At 45.1% G+C, this 20,006-nt stretch overlaps 1 protein-coding gene across 1 annotated transcript; it reads left to right on the forward strand.

Moving 5' to 3' along the window:
• The first annotated feature begins 1,844 nt into the window (after nt 1–1,844).
• On the forward strand, nt 1,845–19,850 carry lmln (leishmanolysin-like (metallopeptidase M8 family)). The gene is given in 18 exon segments (XM_044215906.1): nt 1,845–2,390; nt 3,333–3,433; nt 3,539–3,569; nt 5,067–5,149; nt 5,289–5,406; nt 6,337–6,361; nt 6,364–6,514; nt 6,926–7,031; nt 7,957–8,051; nt 8,632–8,749; nt 9,521–9,628; nt 9,713–9,900; nt 11,694–11,826; nt 12,353–12,395; nt 12,398–12,511; nt 13,865–13,995; nt 14,073–14,283; nt 14,841–19,850. Coding segments are annotated over 18 exon segments (1,992 nt in total). The 5' UTR covers nt 1,845–2,255; the 3' UTR covers nt 14,942–19,850.
• The last annotated feature ends 156 nt before the right edge of the window (nt 19,851–20,006 follow it).

Here is a 20,006-nt window from a genome sequence, read left to right on the forward strand (position 1 = left end):
AAGTGTTAGGATGGTGAAAGGAAGGATTAGCTGTGGACAGGGTGAAGTTGCCAGTTGCCTGCTGGGCTGGAAGGTGTTGAGAAGGAAGACTGAAGTAAAGAGAAGGGAGGGAATTGCTGCTGCAAGGGCTGTGGAGGGAAGCTGGGCGCCAGCATCCCGGTGCCCGATGCTCCAGCTGACATGGGCTGGTGGGACTGGTGGATCTGGGAGATGGAAGAGCCCCGACTAAAGCCGGCTGCTGTGGTTGGAGGAAGTGGGCAGCTGGGGGAGACGGATGATTTGTTGGATGAATTGTAGTGGTCTTGGATGTGGATGAGGGATGAACCAGGTGGGATACGGACCATGGAAGAGACGGAATATGGACTTGCTGAACTCACCTGCTTCTTGGTCGTCTTTTGGATAACGTGAGCGGGGTCTCAGGCATGGAGGCAGCAGAGAACTTTCTGGCTTCTGGGTCTCTTTGGATGTAATCCTGTGATTCCTGATTTTGTCCGAAAATTTGAGGACAACGGACGGGCTGGATGGGATTGAGTTGGTCATATATACGAACTGGAAGGTAGCTAGCATGCTCGATGTGGTGTAGCTTGGTCTCGGTTCAAATGCAGAATACGAGAGCGAAGAGGAGAAGATGGGTTAGGTAGGTATTTATGGAAGTGCCGGAAGTGGTTGAGGTGTGGTCCTGCTCCTGAAACTCTGCTAGATAGCTCCAATAAATGTACTGAGTTCCTTTCCTCAGCTGCTGTTTGAATGTGACGAGTTGAAGCTCAGGAGCCCGGGGCTGGACTTCATCCATCACTCCTCACAGACTCACAAAGAACAACTTCTGATCCTTCAGTTATCAATTCAGTTATTGATATTTCCCCATCATGCTGTGAGGAACCACCATCTGATCTCAGGCTGCGTTCACTGCACCAGACTCTTTCCAACAGCAGCAGGTCACAGAAACATTTTCTACCTTGATGAATTATACAAAGACAATCCTCCTGACCGCCTCCTGCCTGTCATTCTGACCTCCCTCTGCTTCCTCAATACAACAGCACAAACTCACCCTCACCCATACTATCTTGCTCAGTATTAAGCTTGCATGACAACTACAGACAGTACAGGCTGCATTATCATCTCTAAGTGCCAGATATTTCCTCTCTTCTTGCTCATGTTGGCTCTGTGAATGAAATATAATCTTAGTTCAATAAAGTCAGACATTTGAATTAATACAATTACTCAGCCTTCAGCACACACAGATTTTAATATAGTTCAATTACCCAACCAGGTAAAACTCCTGCCTTCCTGGGTGAAAACAAAGGGGGTGGCTATTATAAAAGCTAATGTCAAAAAGGCAGAAGTCTAAGTAAACCACCAGCGGCCACACAGAAGACTATTTCAATAAAATAATTAAAATAATCTATATTGATGTGCAAAACATATCTACAATAACTAATCCTCCTCTGTCTCACTGCTCATGACTGAGCACCGGTGTTAGCTAACATTAGATAATATATGACACTTTATATTATTATAAAATGCCAAGTCATAGGCACAGCTAGCTATTTAGATACAAGATAGATTTATTGATCACTTTACAACAGTGACATTTTGTTTTGTAGTTCCCTTTATGGTTAGCGTTCATCCTCGACACTTGACACAATCTAAAGAAACTCTGAAGGTAAGACAGTTAAACTAGCTATATAGCTAGCTACTTACCTTAACCTGCTGTTATTGCAGATATATGAATGTCTGTTAATAATTAATTAAGTTTAAAAAAATAAATGTTATTTTGTCCATTTATATCATCCAGCCAATTGGTTGTCATGCTTTCCATAATCAAGGGGCACAAAGACGCACGCGTCCTCCCTGGCTGAGAGTGACTCCTCCCGGCGATAGACGATCTTTGGAGTCCCGGGCCTCTTCGCCGGGCCGACAGCCGTCCACGACATATTACTCAGAGTGACTCATCGCGTTAACAGACGATCTCCGGAGCGCCGGTGCTGTCCTCTCAGCTGACACCGAGCAGCAAACCGGGACCCGTCGCGGCTGTCAGGCGCAGATTTTTACCTTCCACCGGCCGGTGTTACTGCCACCACTGCTGTCTCTTCTCTTCTCGTTAAAGCCTCGGAGGTTGTTTTTTTTTTGCGGGATGCGAACATGTTCTGATTCAGCCTGCAAGCGATGAATGAAACGAGCGCCGAGGGGACCGGGCCGGCGGAGGTGCTGTTGACGTCGGGCTGCCGAGCTCCGCTTGTCGGGCTGGTCGGAGGATGGAGCCGAGGCTGAGCGGGGATGGCAAGCCGTCCGTGCCCTGGTTCCTCGGCCCTGCCCTCGTGTTTTCCACCCTGGCTGTGCTAGTGAGCTGCCACGGGACGTGCAAACACCGAGCCCCGTCTCCGGATGAGGTGAGCCCCGGTTTGTTCCGCTGTGTCGATACTGAGCTAAGCTAACCTAGCTGCAGCACTGTGGCGGCGGAGCGGATAAGCTAGCTAGCACGCTAGCTGCGTTGTCTAATTATCGTATCTGTTTAGCTTGTGTGATGAGATAACTACTTTACTGTGCCATGTACGTCAAAATGTATTGTTATATGTTTGTTTTGGTGCGACATCAAATATAAGAAGACTTGTTCAGCAGTACTAGCTACCTAAATGAGATTTGCTATACAGTTAGCTAACAAGCTAGCAGGCTAAAATGACTTTGGTACTATCAGAAATCAGAATCAGAAATACTTTATTGATCCCCGAGGGAAACTCTCTTTGCACTAATAGGCTTTACTGTGTTTAATGGCAATAACCATAATAATCTGTCAGGCACATTTAAACTTCATTCTTCACCTTTTAGCCTGTGTTCCCCTAGCAACAACAAGAATAACACTTCCGGCTTCCTGGAGAATAAAAGCCGTGACAAAAAAAACCTTAAGTTTATTAAATCAAAATGTTTGTTTGTGAAAATTAATAATAACATGTAATACTTTGTTGATGGTCCCTCTGCAGTAAATTGTGAAAATGCAAACTTTAAGTGATAACCAATATTGGATTTTCAAGGCTGATATTGATTGTCGAGAGTTTAGTATTTCAGATATGTGTTCATCAGCATAAATACATAGCATATAACAGGATTAGGATCCACTGGGTGTTGCTTCTGAGTGGACAGACTGAGAGGTGGTTCTGTATTTAGGACAACAGATTCAATGAAGGAAGGTCCCCACACTGGATTACAGCTCCCAGAAAAGTTTAATTTGTTCCACATTGCCCAGCTTCACCCTGCAGTGATTAGTGAATGTAAAAAAAACAACCAGTTTGTCTGAATGTCTGTGGTTTCTTATCATTTCTGCGGGCCTCTTTTAGGTTGTCCATGTGTACTTAAAGCCTGAGCGCTTGACTAAGAGAAGCTCCCCTGACGACCTTCAGCTGAAGATAAAGATCATCTACGACTACAGCGTTGACCAGTGAGTACCGCAGCAGCTCACCACGTTCACTGACGCGAACAGGGACGACATATATGAGCTCTTAAAAGTAGACCGGACCAACAGTGATGTTCTGTCTCTCCACAGGCTTCCTGCAGACAAGAGGAGACTGGTGAAGGTGAGGAGCACCGGAGAACTTACCTTACTTCACTGTTACTCACCAAAACTCTTCTTCTTGACGTCTAACAAACATGTTGGGTGTATTTCTTTGCTCATAAAACATTTGCAGAACAGATTCTAAAATATATATTTTAAGTTGTTACCGTACCCTGTGGAGGTTCTGACTGCTAGTAGTTTTTATGAGTGGGTCCCCATTTGGTTTGTCAGGTGGACACAATCCTGCCAGTGGTTTGACAGTATTCTGCTTATCTACAGGTGGCGGTGATGTGCTCGCAAAGGCAGAGAAGAAGACCGCTAGCTAGTGATTATGGATGTAAACAATGTAGGATTTAAAATGTTAATAAAGCAGCTTTGCTAATGTTTTTTATGAGGAAGAAAATGCATTCAACACATTCGTTAGAGCCCAAGGATTCACACAGTGTGTTGTGGTGGGTTTCCATCCACCTGTTTTTATTTTATTATCGTATAAAAAAACCTGAGTGGAAACAAAGAAAATTTAAAAAAATCTTGAAAGTTTTTACGCTTAGCTGAGGTGGAAAAGTTGGCGTATAGATAAAAACAAAATGCTACAAAGTGCCGTGGAAGCAGACTGAGAGAATAACTGCTGACGTCATGAAGAGCTGAGAGCGTCAGCTGTGTGGAGCGATGAGGAGGCTGGAGCCTTCCTCACATGAACACATGAAGCCGACAGAAACGTCACGTTTCCATCATGTTTCCATCGTCAGAGCTTTTAGTGTCCTCTTCTTCTGCGATGCTTTAACGGCAGCGGCTGGAGGATCAGCTCCGTCAGCTGTTCACCTCGACCAACCGACTAATAGTCACAAACGATGGTGGATGGAAACGCACATTCGTTCACATTTACAGATTTTCTCGATTTACATTTGGATGGAAACCTAGCTAATGTAAACATAACTTTTATTTATTTACAAGAAAACACCACATGGCACCTCTAACATCCATGTTTGCCTGCAAGACGTCTTCTTCTTCACCGCGTTTGTTGGCTCATCAGTGCCACCAGCTGTTAATCAGCAACTCTGCAGGGTACCTTTTTAAAGCTGAAATACTGATGTATTGTAATTTTGTTTTTATTTTTCAATATTACCACAAAGATATTAGAACAAGTAAAATTGGCTGTTGAGAGGCAACCTTGTATCGACTGTGTTTCAAGTATTTCTAGACAATTTGCAGTGTTTTTCTAATGATTTCAGGGCAAAGTCTTCTCGGTGGCTGCATCTAGTGGCCATCAGAGGAACTTCAGTGGTTTCAACTTTCAGCCATAGTGGTTGTTGTTTGGATCTCACTTGGGCTTGTTTCTGTTGACTTGCAGTAGCTGAAGCTCTCACCTTGCCACAGTAATGTAGAAATGTACATCCTGCCATCACTGTTGGGTGTGGTTACAGGTGGTTACCCCACCCATCAGTGATGCTGGCTGAGGTCAGAGGTGTGTCAGACTGAAACAGTGCTATTGTGTGTGTGTGTGTGTGTCCCTGCTCAGGATAAGCTGTTTCCTCAGGCCATCGATTACCTGCAGAGGGCCTTCAGTGTGAGGCGCAGGGTCGGACCTGTGCTGCTCAGCAGGTATGTGGCCTGTCCCATCACAGTGTTTCCAACTCTGTACTACAGCTGAAGGTCCACTACACACTGGGCCTCTTGCAAGAACCACTCGTATAAACAGATCTTAACTAACGGAGGGTGCTTGATGTCTCTGTCGTTTCAGACAATGTGCAACAAACCAATACCTGAGGAAGAGAGATGACCCTCATCGCTACTGCCAGGACGCCTGTGCAGACGTCACCCGGTGTGGCCCCGTCATCGTACCACAGCACCACCTGCAGGTCAGGAAGGGCCACAGATAATAAAAACCAAAATAAAAACTGTTACACATTAGCCATTTGTGGTCTTTAACGTTTCTTTGAAGACATGACACGTTACAGGCTACAATTGCAGACTCATCTGGTTTTAGCGGGTGAGTAAGCAAGTAAAGTTTATTTATATCGAAGATTTCTAGAGCAGATGTCACAACATGCTACACAATTAAAGACAACAGAAATAATTGGCTATCGTGGGTCAGTTAGATATTATGACTACAAAATAATCGACCCAAGTGTAGCAAATACAGAGAGAACAAAGCGTTGAACTAAGATTGATCCCTGGGGGACACCAAGGGAAAGGAGGGACTGCCAAAGAGGATTTTGATGCTAAACCATTATTCGGGGTGCTCAGTGACAGTAGAGTGATCTACTTTCTCAAAGGTAGATCTGAGATTAAGGAGGTTTGAGTGAGATGATGAGAGAGAAGAACAGAAGGATGCAGGCTGGAAGGTCGAAAGGATAAAAGAAGGTTTTTGTCGGGATGTTAATCTCATGAAGGTTATTGTAGATGCTGGGCAGGAGCTAATTATAGTGCGACCTCTCCTCCTGCTATCTGTTCTTACTGCTGAACATGTGAGGCTCACCATCCAAAATCTGAAGGTGAAACTTCAACACGCAGAGTTCAAGAAGAACAGAACTTATTTATTATAATGTGCAAAAGGTCCGTCCTCACTGAGGACGAGTTTTACCTTCAGGTTTTTCTTCAGAGCAGCCCTTCGGTGCAACCAAAGTACAAGAATCAGTCGGGCTGACAGGAAGGTATAACTGTGCATCATCTGCATAAGAATGAAACTATATATTATGTTCGCTAATTATGTGACTTATCATGATGCCCTCAGATTATTATATAAAGAGTCCCTTTGCTCACTCTTGTCTTGTGTATTTCTCTCCTAGCAATGCAAGGTGTGCAGTGAATCAGGAAGTCTTGCGGCCCCTTGGGGCCCCCAGATGGCCCCGGAGTGGAAGGGTCCGACTTCGTGCTCTACGTCAGCGGCATCACCACGGAGCGCTGCGGACAGGAGAACATAGTGGCCTACGCTGCTTACTGCCAGCTGGAGGCAGAGCTCGACAGGTGGGGAGGACAACAGGAAGTCGTGGTTGTTCATGTGTTCATGAGTGTTTCCTCAACTGTTACTCAGGTTTGCTGATGTATTGTAGCCGACTGTCTTTGTCATGTCACACTTATAGTAATAATAACTTAACTTCTGTAGCACTGTTGACCTCATGCAGCCTGCCCATTTTTTCCTTTGTTCCATTTCCTGTTTTGTCTTTTAACTTTTAACATAAAACAGTTTCCTCAAAGCAGTCCTTTAGTGCAGCAAACTACAAGAATCAGAAGGGTTGACAGGAAGATATAACTGTGCATCATCTGCATAAAAATGAAAGGATATATTATGTCCACTAATTAGGTGATTTATCATGATTCCCCTATTATCGTGGGCAAGCTATCATGTACCTTACAATGTGATTCCCACTCCTTTAGACCTGTAGCAGGCTATGCCAACCTGTGTCCTGCTATGATCTCCTCTCAGCCTCAGGAGTTTGAAGGGATGCTCTCCACCGTCAAACATGAGATCATCCACGCTCTGGTCGGTACAACATTTTTCTTTTAATCTTCTGTCAAACTGTGCTTTTCTTGTTGTAAAGAAACTTTCTGACCAAGCTGCTCGGCTGGAACTATCTCAGATAAAGCGATACCTAACCGTAACCCTGACTAGATTATCATGGATGGCTGGTTTTTCACTTTGTTTACAGTTCATGCTTTGCAAATTCACAACTATTAACTAAAAAAAATTATTCTAACTAGCTTATGAGCAAAGGCGGACACACCAGAATTCATCTGAACGTCTTCACCAGATATTTGGTTCTAGAGGCTTAGTGACTACCCACAGGGCTAGTTGGTGAACTACTGTAGCTGGCGGGCTAACATGCTAGCCAGCCGGGAACATGTTAACGCTAGTCAGTGACAACAGCCATCTGAGCTTCTTTCTTTTTCCTCGCTGCTGAGCTGTTTACTCCCCCCCGACATTTTGTTCTCTAGATTGTTCATCATTTTATACATTAAAGAGTTACTGAAGGGGGGGAAAAAATTTCTCAGAGCTGACAAGCTAATTAGCCTGGTTGCTAACGGGACAATAAGTTCACACAGTGTATTAAAAGCTGTTGTCCTCCTGTCTCCTAACTGTGTGTAACTGGACGGTGACACACAGCTAATAAGCTACGATAGCTTCCTCCATTTTGGACTCTGCGGCTCTCCGTCCACTCAGAGCTCAGCTCCGTCAGGACGGTTTATTATTCATCAACAGTGCAAATTTGGTTGTCAAAGTTGAGCTCAACGCGAATAAGATGCGCAGATTTATTTCAACCCCCGTCCACCGATCGTGGCGTCTCCATTGGCATTAATTGATTTCACTGTGAAACCTGAACCGTGTTCAGAACAGAATGTATGTGGGTGATTTCTGTGGATGTAAATGTGAAGCTTGACCTGTGTGCTGCTTGTCCTCTGTCCACCAGGGGTTTTCAGCAGGTCTGTTTGCCTTCTACCATGACGATGAGGGCAAACCTCTGACTCCTCGCTTCGCCAGCGGCCTGCCCGCCTTCAATGAGAGGTGAATACAGTTTGCGTCAAACTCTACCGGATCTGAAATCATCTCGGCCTGCTCAGTCAACGTGTGGTGGGATGGGTTTCGGATTAGTCTGACAAACACTTTTGATTACCGTAAATTCTCAAATAGTGGCCATTATTTACTTCAGTGGCAGAGAGAACCAGGCTTTTATTAGAGAAAGCTACCGGGGATAAAACTCAACACTTCATCCAGAACTTTCACATTAAAAGTCTTGCAGCTTTCCCTTTTATAGGTGGGCTTTTAATGTGTTGACGGTAGCTTAGCATCAATCAGGAGTGCGACAAAGAAGAAATTACTGGAATTAATTAAAGTATGAAAACATTATTTCTGTTTTAAAAAGTTACACTGAAGCAGCAAAGTGGCGAGTATAACATGACTCTGTTCTTGTACTGATGGAATAGTTTTTTTACTCTGCACTTTATCAGCGACCAGGCTTTATTTGTTCGTCCCGGCTATTATTTAAGCTGTTTGGCTTTATGAAGAATTTACATTAAGCATACTGACACCTTTATCAGTCAGAATCCTACAGAGCCAGCTCACCTGTTACCTGTTTTTGTGTCAGCCTGGGTCTGTACCAGTGGAGCGAGGCGGTGATCAGGAGGGTCAGCAGGCTGTGGGACATCAGAGGAGGAGAGATGGTCCGACACCAAGTCCACGTCCTGGTCACGCCCCGCGTCGTGGTGAGAAGCAGTTAAAGTCTTCTTCTTCTTCTTCTTCTTCTTCTTCTTCTTCTTCTTCTTTCTTCGTCCTCTGTGATGTTTGATCTTCACTGTGCAGAGCTTCTTTTCACATTCATCTGCTGAAGGAGGAAAGTTTCTCTGAGCTCACATTGAACCTCAGTTTAACACCTGGATGTACCTGCAGGATTTATGACATTACTGGTTTGGAGCCAATCAGGGTCCAGTATGGTCCTGACACAAGTGAAGCCTACGAGACATCTTCTGTCTAGCAATTAAACTTTAGAAATGAAACACATTTGCACATTCAGAGATTCTGTATTTTTCAGTGAGTAGCAGATGTCTATTTGTGGAAAAAACAGATTACACAAATTATTATTCAAAGCAGATTTTAACATCACAGAGGACACAGTTTAGAGGAGCAGAGAAGATGGAGCTGTAGACGCAGAGACTGTTACTAAGAAAACTAATTAGATAATTAGTATATTTAGATAATCGATTAATTGTTTTTGTCTTTTTTTTTAAAACCAAAAATGTCAAAAACTGTGAAGATTTGCTGCTTTTCTTTCAGATATGACCAACTGAATCTCTCTGTTGGCGTCTCCACGTCTCCTTGAGCTGTGGGAAATTAAAACGGGCATTTTTACTATTTTATGACAATTCGGAGACTAAATGATTCATTTAGAAAATAATAATAATCGATAATGAAAATAATTGTTAGCTGCAGCCGTTGTTTAGTTGCTGTCAGCGAGTGACTGAGCGGTTTGGTTCCAGGAGGAGGCGAGGAGACATTTTAACTGTCCCATCCTGGAGGGGATGGAGCTGGAGAACCAGGGAGGGACGGGAACCGAACTGAACCACTGGGAGAAGCGACTGCTGGAGGTAACCACACTGTCTCTGGGTCGCTTTGGCAGCGAACGGTTTGGGTTTCTCCTTGTTTTTAATCACCTTCTCCCCCTCCCTCAGAACGAGGCGATGACGGGCTCCCACACCCAGAACCGGGTGTTTTCTCGGCTGACGCTGGCCATCATGGAGGACAGCGGCTGGTACCGAGCCAACTACAGCCTGGCTCAGAGGCTGGACTGGGGCCGCGGCCTCGGCTGCGACTTCGTCATGAAGAGCTGCAAGTTCTGGATGGACAGGCAGAGACAGAGGTCACTGTGATACTCTTTGTGTGAAACTTCTCTTCACGTGAGGTGTTTTTGCAGTTTGTAGCGTCACGATCAGCAGGAACATCCACTCTAATCCTTGTAGAGCTTTCAGCACCAGTCAGGCTCCTGGAAGTACGGACGTCCCGGAGTCAGATCTGATACTTAGCTAAATGTTACTCAGAATACTTTTTTATTGAGCCAAAGAAGATTATACGTACAGCGTATTGTTGTGTCAATGCTCCTTTTCAGTTATATGGAAGAATTATATTCAGGTACAATCACAGATATACAGCAGGTGTATTTTGAGATTGGAAAGTATTCAAATTAAAGAGAGGACATTTTTCAAAATAAAGGAGATAATTAATTTAAATTTTAAAAAAAATGACAAAATAAATGTATATACCAAATAAGAGACAAGAAAATTTGCCCAAATATTGATTAAATATGTATCTGACGCACCTCATTTATCACGAGCTGCTTGATCCAAACACTGAAGGTCTGACAGCTGATCTGCCGGGGGCGTTTGGCGTTTTAAGTCAGCGCCGGCTGAACATGAGAAGCTGCTACTTGAATATTTTCTACACTTTGACGATGAGAAGCTTTGTTAGCGTCGCAGCTCAGGAAATCAGTGTATATGTAATATTTATTTTGTTTACAGCTTAGATTCAATGTTAACTATCATAAAAAAGTAATGTGACTTTTCAGGAAACAGCTCAGAATATATGTGAGAAACAAAGGGAAAACACGAGAGAGCAACAGATTATTGATGATAACAATCCCATATCAGGCCAATGGGATTATCATCTGCTTTTGATCAACATTTTGATGGACAGGCAGAGACAGAGGTCACTGTGATACTCTTTGTGTGAAACTTCTCTTCACGTGAGGTGTTTTTGCAGTTTGTAGCGTCACGATCAGCAGGAACATCCACTCTAATCCTTGTAGAGCTTTCAGCACCAGTCAGGCTCCTGGAAGTACGGACGTCCCGGAGTCAGATCTGATACTTAGCTAAATGTTACTCAGAATACTTTTTTATTGAGCCAAAGAAGATTATACGTACAGCGTATTGTTGTGTCAATGCTCCTTTTCAGTTATATGGAAGAATTATATTCAGGTACAATCACAGATATACAGCAGATGTATTTTGAGATTGGAAAGTATTCAAATTAAAGAGAGGACATTTTTCAAAATAAAGGAGATAATTAATTTAAATTTAAAAAAATGACAAAATAAATGTATATACCAAATAAGAGACAAGAAAATTTGCCCAAATATTGATTAAATATGTATCTGACGCACCTCATTTATCACGAGCTGCTTGATCCAAACACTGAAGGTCTGACAGCTGATCTGCCGGGGGCGTTTGGCGTTTTAAGTCAGCGCCGGCTGAACATGAGAAGCTGCTACTTGAATATTTTCTACACTTTGACGATGAGAAGCTTTGTTAGCGTCGCAGCTCAGGAAATCAGTGTATATGTAATATTTATTTTGTTTACAGCTTAGATTCAATGTTAACTATCATAAAAAAGTAATGTGACTTTTCAGGAAACAGCTCAGAATATTATATGTGAGAAACAAAGGGAAAACACGAGAGAGCAACAGATTATTGATGATAACAATCCCATATCAGGCCAATGGGATTATCATCTGCTTTTGATCAACATTTTTGCTTCATTTGTTTTTTTTTAAATCAGATTTTTTTTTTTAACCTTTAAAGTAAAGAAAACTATTAATTACTGAATTAAAAACGGTCAAAGTTTGTGAGCAGCAGTGTGTGCGGTGTGTTTGTTGCTGCAGGCGCACGCTGTGACTCCGTACTGCGACACGGTGCGAGCTTCTCCTCTGCAGCTGACCTGCAGGCAGGACCAGCTGGCTGTGGCCGTCTGCAACCTGCAGAGGTACGCACGGGCGCTGCCGCGGGAGTACCAGGTACACACACACACACACACACACACACACGTTCGTTTCATTCGCTGACATAATGCTTCCCTAGCCCCTGACCTCAACCTAACTGTAACCTGAACCCTAAAACCCGCTGTTAACCCTCAAACAGCTGTCTCTACCTGTGGGGACACGAGTCCCCAGAATATATTCAGTCCTGTTGCGCCCCGCTGGTCTTACTTCCTGTCACCCATGAATGATTACGAGGAGCGCGAGCTTCTTCTTGGTTTCCTCAGATGTTTTTAAGTGTTCGTCAGTAATTCGTCTGTGTGGATCTGTTGTGGCAGAAGGTTTGGATTCAGCATGAACGAAATACAGTTTTCACCCAACAACGTCACCTCAGAAGCGTCTGTGAACCGAGCTGAACTGAAAAAAGTCACAATGTTCATTTCTTTTAATCGACTAATCGATTAATCTGTGGATTGTTTCAGCTTAAAACTTAAATATACTCTTCTACTAAACTACTGCATGTCATCAAACTGTGTGTGTGTGTGTGTGTGTGTGTGTGTGTCAGTACTTTGAGAGGATCCCGGACGTGGCCGCCGACCAGCTGCCGTTCTTGGCGGTGCTGTGGAGATCGCTGACTTCTGTCCCTTCAGCCAGGAGTTCAGCTGGCACCTCAGCGGAGAATATCAGAGAAACTCGTACTGCAGAGTGTCTGAGAACCAGCCAGGTAACCGTCACCGCTGCTACCGTTACACCACGCTGCTACTGTTACTCCACGCTGCTACTGTTACTCCACGCTGTTACTCCACGCTGCTACTGTTACTCCACGCTGCTACTGTTACACCACGCTGCTACTGTTACACCACGCTGCTACTGTTAACTGTTACACCACGCTGCTACTGTTAACTGTTACACCACGCTGCTACTGTTACACCACGCTGCTACCGTTACACCACGCTGCTACACCACGCTGTTACCGTTACACCGCGCTGCTACCGTTACACCGCGCTGTTACCGTTACACCACGCTGCTACCGTTACACCACGCTGCTACCGTTACACCACGCTGCTACGTTACACCACGCTGCTACCGTTACACCACGCTGTTACGGAGTCGCTATGCTGGAAATGAGCCACTTCATGCCATGTGCCGTCTTAAGGCAAAAGTGTTTGTAGCTGAACGGGAAGCCGGCCGTCGCAGTCGTGGTCATTGTTTAAATACGGTGATAACAGACAGTCTGTCCTGGAAGGCGTTCGTAGTTCGTAGTGTTCATTTTGTCAACAATAACTATGACGAAAAAACTTTTTTTTTTAACGCAACTAAAAAGTAACATTTGAAAATGAGAACTTTGACAAAATGTTTTACATTTTTCATCAACAAATAAAACGATAATGTTAAAGACGGACAAACTAATTACTGATTGAATTAGACGCGGCAACAAAACAACTGAGACAAACTACGAAACCATGCAGGCAGCTCGCTGATAGTAAGGCACGCTAACATAACTTTATCAAGGATGTGGACGTAGAGTTAACGTTACCTTCAGGCGGCCATCTTTCATGTCGCTGTCAGAAGGAACGAGTCAGTTCAGGATTAATGTCGACGGTCAAACATCTAAATCTTCCTCCTGTTCACTAAAGAATTATCACGACGTCATCCCACGTTCAGCTTCTCCTCGCTGGATAAACTCACGCAGTAAACTGTGTTTTAGTGAATCAGCTTCTGAACGATCTAATGCTAATGCTCATGCAGAGCCACACGGACACTGTGTGAGTCAACACCTCGCGTGATGCCTGTAACCATGGTAACTGTACACAACAAAGATGGCGACAGCTTAGCTTCAAAAGAAGACATGAAAAATAAAAATGCAGGACCACAAACGAGACTAAAATGTCTTTAGTTTTAGTTTTTTAACTGCGTGGAGCCGGCCTGAACGTCAGGTCGTCAGTTTGGGAAAATTACACCTCGGATGTCAGAAAGCCGCAGCAGGAAGCGCTTCGACGATCCGTCTTCAGCGTAACGGTTCCTGTCTGTTTCGAACGTCACTGAAACGCTGTGACCGTGCTGTCTGTGTGTTCAGACTGGTGGAGGAACTACGGAGCGGAGCAGTACGGGCCGGACTCCGTGTGTCTGAACCAGAAGTCCGCCTTCGTGATGGAGCAGTGCACCAGGAAGATGACGTACCCCGACTGGGGCTCCGGGTGCTACAAGGTGCGTAACAGTTTTATTCCTACATCGCCAGACTTGACTCAGACTACGTCGTCACTAAGCCGTAACGACGTTTCCAGGTGCGGTGCTCCGCCCAGGGCCTGACGGTGTACGTTCAGGATCGCTCCTTCCTCTGCGTCCGCAGAGGCCAGCTGCTGAGCGTCAGCGTGCGAGTCAACGACTGGGTTTACAACGGCGTCCTGGTCTGCCCCGCCTGCACCGACTTCTGCGACGACTGTCCCCTCCCCCACCAGCTCCCGCCCATCAACGCCTCCAGGAGTAACCCCATTGGTCAGTGTCACCCGTCCTCACCTCGCATGTCTACGTACAAAGTGTTGTAAGGCTGACGGAGCGGACAGCGTCTGAAACATCTGCAGTCAAATCTACAGAGCCGGGAACTAATTCCAAATAAAACAGACCAAATTGAACAAATTTGATCACGTTATTGATGATCAAAGCTCCATAACTGCTGACATTAGACTGTAAGGGTTTAACTCGAATGTACCGTCGCTTTGTTATGAACGGAAATCTGATCAGATCTTCAGAAAACTCCCATAAGTGTCTGATAATGTAATGAGGCGATTAGTTGATCTACAGCAAATGAATCAACGACAAACGGAAAATCGTTTCATTTATCAAGTAAAAGACAAAAAGTATAGTAATAACATAAACATGAAGAATAAAATGAGACTAAAAAAATGTAAAACATATATAAAATTCTAATTCAGAAATGTTTTTCACCACACACACACACACACACACACGTTTAATGTCTGCGTTATTATTTTTCTTTCTATCTATAACAGTGTGTGTGTACAGTAACATTCGGTGTGTTGTTGTTGTTTCAGACCCGTGCTCCAGCTCTCCTGGTCTGGCCGTCACTCTGTGGCTGCTGCTGCTCAACCTGCTCCCCCTGGTGGCCGGACTGCTGCTCTGCCACTGCAGCTGATGAAACACACACACACACACACACACACACACACACACACACACACACACACACACACTAAGGTAGCTGGACATTTCACCGAACGCTCACCTGCAGGCCTCTGTGGCTTTGGGCTGCAGACGTTCGATCTGTTGTTTCCTTTCGATCTCTCCGTCTTTCCTCCGCTCCTCAGTTCATTCGACGGCCGACTCGGTCCTCGTCTCTCACGCCGTCAGGGATCTTTCTGCTGAAGCTCCATTCAGGTGTCGGTCCAGTGCAGCGTATGAAGTGTCACCCGGACCATCAGTCCTCTGGTTCAGCAGCAGCCAATCGGATCGTTTCAGACAGCGGACTCGACTTGGGATCCTCCTGCTTCATTAAATTCAGGTTTATTTCTTGATGCCGGAGCGACCGAAGAGGGAGATCTGTCTCTTCGGCTGATCGCTGATCTTCTCTTGCTCAAATACGTATGCGGAGATCACAAAGTGACTGTGGATCGCCGCAAGCTGCCGGCCGTCTCCGATGACCCGAACACAAACCCGAGGAAGAGACGTCGCCTGGTGCTCGCTGACAGGAAGTGGACTGTGGGATTGTTCGGGACAGTTTGGGTATTAGAACGTGTATTAAAGCGCCTGGCTGGATTCAAAGCTACAAACACTTTTTTTAAAATAGTACTTTTAAGCAGAAAGATCACTGGACTTCCTGTGAAAGAGACGACGTGTGGATGGCAGCAGGAGGTAACTTGGGATTTTTTTAAAGTTTAAAGGATCTTAAACACTTTCCTAAGATGCATTTCCTGTTTTTTTGGGGGGGGGGGTGTAAGTTTCCCCGCCTCCTCCCAACAGGTCGCTTGTCACATTCATGAAGGTAGAGGAACCTGTAGCAGTTCTGTAGTAGCGATGCAACAGTCGGGTGTGTTTTCATTTAAAAATCGACGAGTGCAGCTCTTTGGTCAGTTTCCTTCATGACAAACGGCAGCAGTTTGGGGGGGTCAGAGGTCACAGCTCCAGTTATATCAAAAAAGGCTCTTGCCCTTAAACTGAATGTGCGTGCGTTCAAAGGATCCACAACAACAGCTCTGCTGCGAGTTTCTCTCCCAGAGAGGAGATTCAGTTTCTGGTCATTTTGGAAGCTGCAGTGTGGAGGTGGAGGTGGTGTTAGACTGTGGGACTAAACATTAGCAACATCTTACAGTAAAATGCAGTCCAGTGCGACACAGCTGCTGAAATGACCAGGACCGAATCACTTCACTGGCTGTCAACACAAAGCGAGCGTTGGGAGCCTTTCGGAGGCAGGATTCATTCTGTCTGCTGCCTGAACGCCCGAAGCTACTGCTGCTCTGTCATGTCGACGTGAGCGAACGCAAGCCGCAACTGATCTCAGGCCAGGTGAAATGATTGTCAGCGGGAGAGATCTGTGGCTGGTCGACAGACTAGCGAGACGTCGTCGGGCCTCATGCAGGAAACTCTCAAAGCGACGGGTTCGATCTGAAGTTGCAGGTACGAGTCGTTCCACAGAATTTCTCTCATTTGAATTAATATTCTGTTCATCACATCATCATATGGCTCGCTAGCTTACTGAGAGAACTTTGTTTCTGACGTTCTTGCGTATTGTGGCACACGGGTCTTTCTGCAGGTCTCTGACAGCTGACGTCACCGCCGTTTATAATATTCTCTCCTTGTGTCTCAAGTACTGTCGCTTCCTGTTGACTGCCTCCCAGCATGCACCACTTGGCTTTTTTAAACAATCGGCACGTTGTTGGCAGCTGTGTTCACGGTCCCCGGTACGACCGCTGACACCGCTAAATCCGTCTTCTGAATCTCTTCTTTTTACTCGTGTTTGTGAACGAGACGTGGCCACGAACAGAGCGACGCAGGGAGCGTTTCGTGGCCGTCGATTCGTCCGGTTGAATCTTGGAACACTCGTACGAACGAACAGGATCGGGATCACACAAAGAAAGCAGTCTTGCATGAGGCCCAGCGTCTGTGTGCACCGCCTCTCTGACTACAAGCACATCTTGTTTACGGCGACTGCAGAACGAAGCAGACCGGACAGCGTTTGTAGCGTGAGTTCACAACAGGGCCGAGACACGTCCAGCTCCGACTAGATGACGTGTTGCGACTCTCACAGACTCTCAGGAGTTTTGACTCAGATCTCAAGTTTTGTCCGAGACACTAGAATCATGACGAAAGCAGTGAAGCCTGCTGGAGCTTTAATGTACCGACAACATGTCTGAACGAACTGAAGCCACAGAGATTAATAACAGATTCTCCCGTTTTTATTTAATATTTTGAACAAATGTACACAGAGAGGAGAGGACTCCGAGGTCTCAGAGGACTCCGAGGTCTCAGAGGACTCCGAGGTCTCCTCAGATTTAGAGTACTCAGAGGTCTAAGAGAACTCCGAGGTCTAAGAGGACTCCGAGGTCTCCTCAGATTTAGAGGACTCCGAGGTCTAAGAGGACTCCGAGGTCTAAGAGGACTCCGAGGTCTCCTCAGATTTAGAGTACTCAGAGGTCTAAGAGGACTCCGAGGTCTCCTCAGATTTAGAGTACTCAGAGGTCTAAGAGGACTCCGAGGTCTAAGAGGACTCCGAGGTCTCCTCAGATTTAGAGTACTCCGAGGTCTAAGAGGACTCTGAGGTCTCGTTGGACTGACAGACTGTTTGTTGTCAGAGGAAGAATAAGCCATGTACACATGTGGGGAAAACCCTGCTAGCTGTCAGTCATTAAAAGCTGTCGGCTTTCGGACAATGAGAACCTGAACAAGCCATAGTTTGATGAAGATGATGATGATGATGATGATGAAGGTGTAACAATGGAAAAGTTAGTTGCTAAAGATACAATTCAACATTTGTTGAAAGGCATAAGTTGCTCCAAACCAGTTGATGTCAGTGAGCCTGTTTGTTAGATTTAGTGTTTGTCACAGAAGTGAAATCCCAGCAGGACGCTTCGTTCAGTCAGGAAAACCTTTATTTATCGCTCGGTGACGCAGCGGGAACACCTTCGTCTCACTGACGGGCGCTGTGGTTTGGGTGGGTTTCCGGTATCCAGCACGTTCACAAGAGACAAACCTGTTGGTGCCGCAGTGAAACTGTACTGAGAGCCCCTTTCCACCAAGTAGGTCTGGTTCTTGAACCGGTTCTGTTCAAGATTGTGGAACCTTGGTGCTATCTAGCGAACCGGCCGGCGTTTCCACCAGTCATGGATGCATCATCAGTGGAGGGAGTTGCACAACGCGCAGCGGCCTGTTGAATATGACACGCCCACTTCGGTTCGCACTTCAGGTCAAGCTAAACCTGCTATTTCCTGGTTCCAGCCGGGAACCAACTTTTCAGGTTCCAAACCGATTTATTTTTGGTTGAAATGCTTCGACCGGTTCAGAATTAGGTGCGCGAACCAGAACGGAGCCGGTCCCACGTTGGTGGAAGAGAGAAACGACACGGGCGGGAATCCCACGGCGCTCAAGATCAAACGGGTTCGATTTAACAACCAGATGTGTTCAAGAGCAACGTGTTGTCGCTCAAAGATCTGAGCACAGCGTAAGAAGGCTGCGTTCACACCCAGAGGTTCATTTTCACTCGTTCATGTCTTCGTTAGTTCAGTTGCTGAAGCCAAATGAGAACAACGACCTTTGAACTCTGGTGTCAGTGTGCAGAAGCTCTTCACGTCACTTTCATGACTTCCTGTAAGATGGACGAAAGGGTCGCCGCCGGCAGCTGCTGTTGCTTCTGTCCTTTGTTTTAAACCAGCTTCGTGTAACAAATCTCATGTTGGTGTGACAATAATCTGAAAAACAGTAAGTGGACCTTTGAGTTGAGATGATTTTGTGTGTTTCCAAGGCAACACAGGAGCTTTATTTAAAGGGTTAGTTCGGATTTTTTGAAGAACACAGTCAGTTATTACCTGCAGTAGGTGGCGGTCGGCGCTGCACTGCTGTGGACGGGGGCTACAGCAAAACGGATTTCACCCACCTAAAGTTCAATATCAGTTCAAGTGTGCGCTATACTTAGACTATTTTCACCGCTTCACATCGCCATCAGATGCATCCGTCTGTGCTCTCTTCAAAGCCACCAGACTCCTTTGACAAAAACAGTAATTTTACCTCGACTGTGACTTTGGTGTTTTAGTTCGGATCTGAACTAAGTCGCACAATAACACGGACAAACAGCAACTCCCGTGTTCTGCGAGGCGAGATTTCTGTTTTGGTCTGGTGGCTTTGAAGAGAGCGATGTAACGGCTTCGGTTCCGGTGAAAATGTTCTAAATACAGCGTACGCTTAAAGATAGTTTTGTAGGTGGCTAAAATCCGCCCACAGCAGACCGCTTGCCTCCGTGCCGGTAAGGTGTTCCCATCTTTATGTCGAGGATGCTGTTGTTTGTTGTTGGAATGAAACTCTTCTTCCCTGTTTTTATTTTAAGACGAAACGCTGCACTGAAATGAAGAAAACACACTGAGACTTTCATTTATTTATCGAGACTCTTCATCGGGTCCGTCACGTCTGCGTGTTCTTTAAGTTTCTGTTTAAAGTGTCGAACAAAACTAACTGATGTTTACAGTTGGAAATATTCTTGTTTATATCACATAACTGTTGAATTCCTGCGCTGAGCTTTGTGTCATGTGACTGATGATCTGACCTCAATCCACTTTGTATTCTTTTAAAGGGGAATCAGCCGACTCTGATATCTGGCTGCAGGAGATCCTGATTTTAGTTTTAGATGTTTAGTGGAATCTGATTCTGTTCATGAAACGGGGTCAGAGGGTTTCCTGTTCATTCGATGCAGCGTTGAAGCTGTTGAACTGTTTTAATGAAACACTTTGTTGGATTTATTTATTATTAGTTTTGTTTTTTAGAAAAAGGGCTGCTTTTTAAGACAAATCAAGACGACTCTGAAACATTTGCCTCAGAATAAATTCTGTCTGTATCCCAGAGACGTCTGTGTGTTGTCTTGTTTAAAACTCACTTATTAAACCATAGTAATGAAAGTTCACAGCTAATTATTGATCTGTTTGAACATTTTCTATAAAAACACTGAATTTATTTGTTTAAATGAGTTCTTAACAGACACGATGGATTACAGTAACCTG

The sequence above is a fragment of the Siniperca chuatsi genome, linkage group LG12 (genome assembly GCF_020085105.1).
Source record: "Siniperca chuatsi isolate FFG_IHB_CAS linkage group LG12, ASM2008510v1, whole genome shotgun sequence".
Taxonomy (NCBI): domain Eukaryota; kingdom Metazoa; phylum Chordata; class Actinopteri; order Centrarchiformes; family Sinipercidae; genus Siniperca; species Siniperca chuatsi.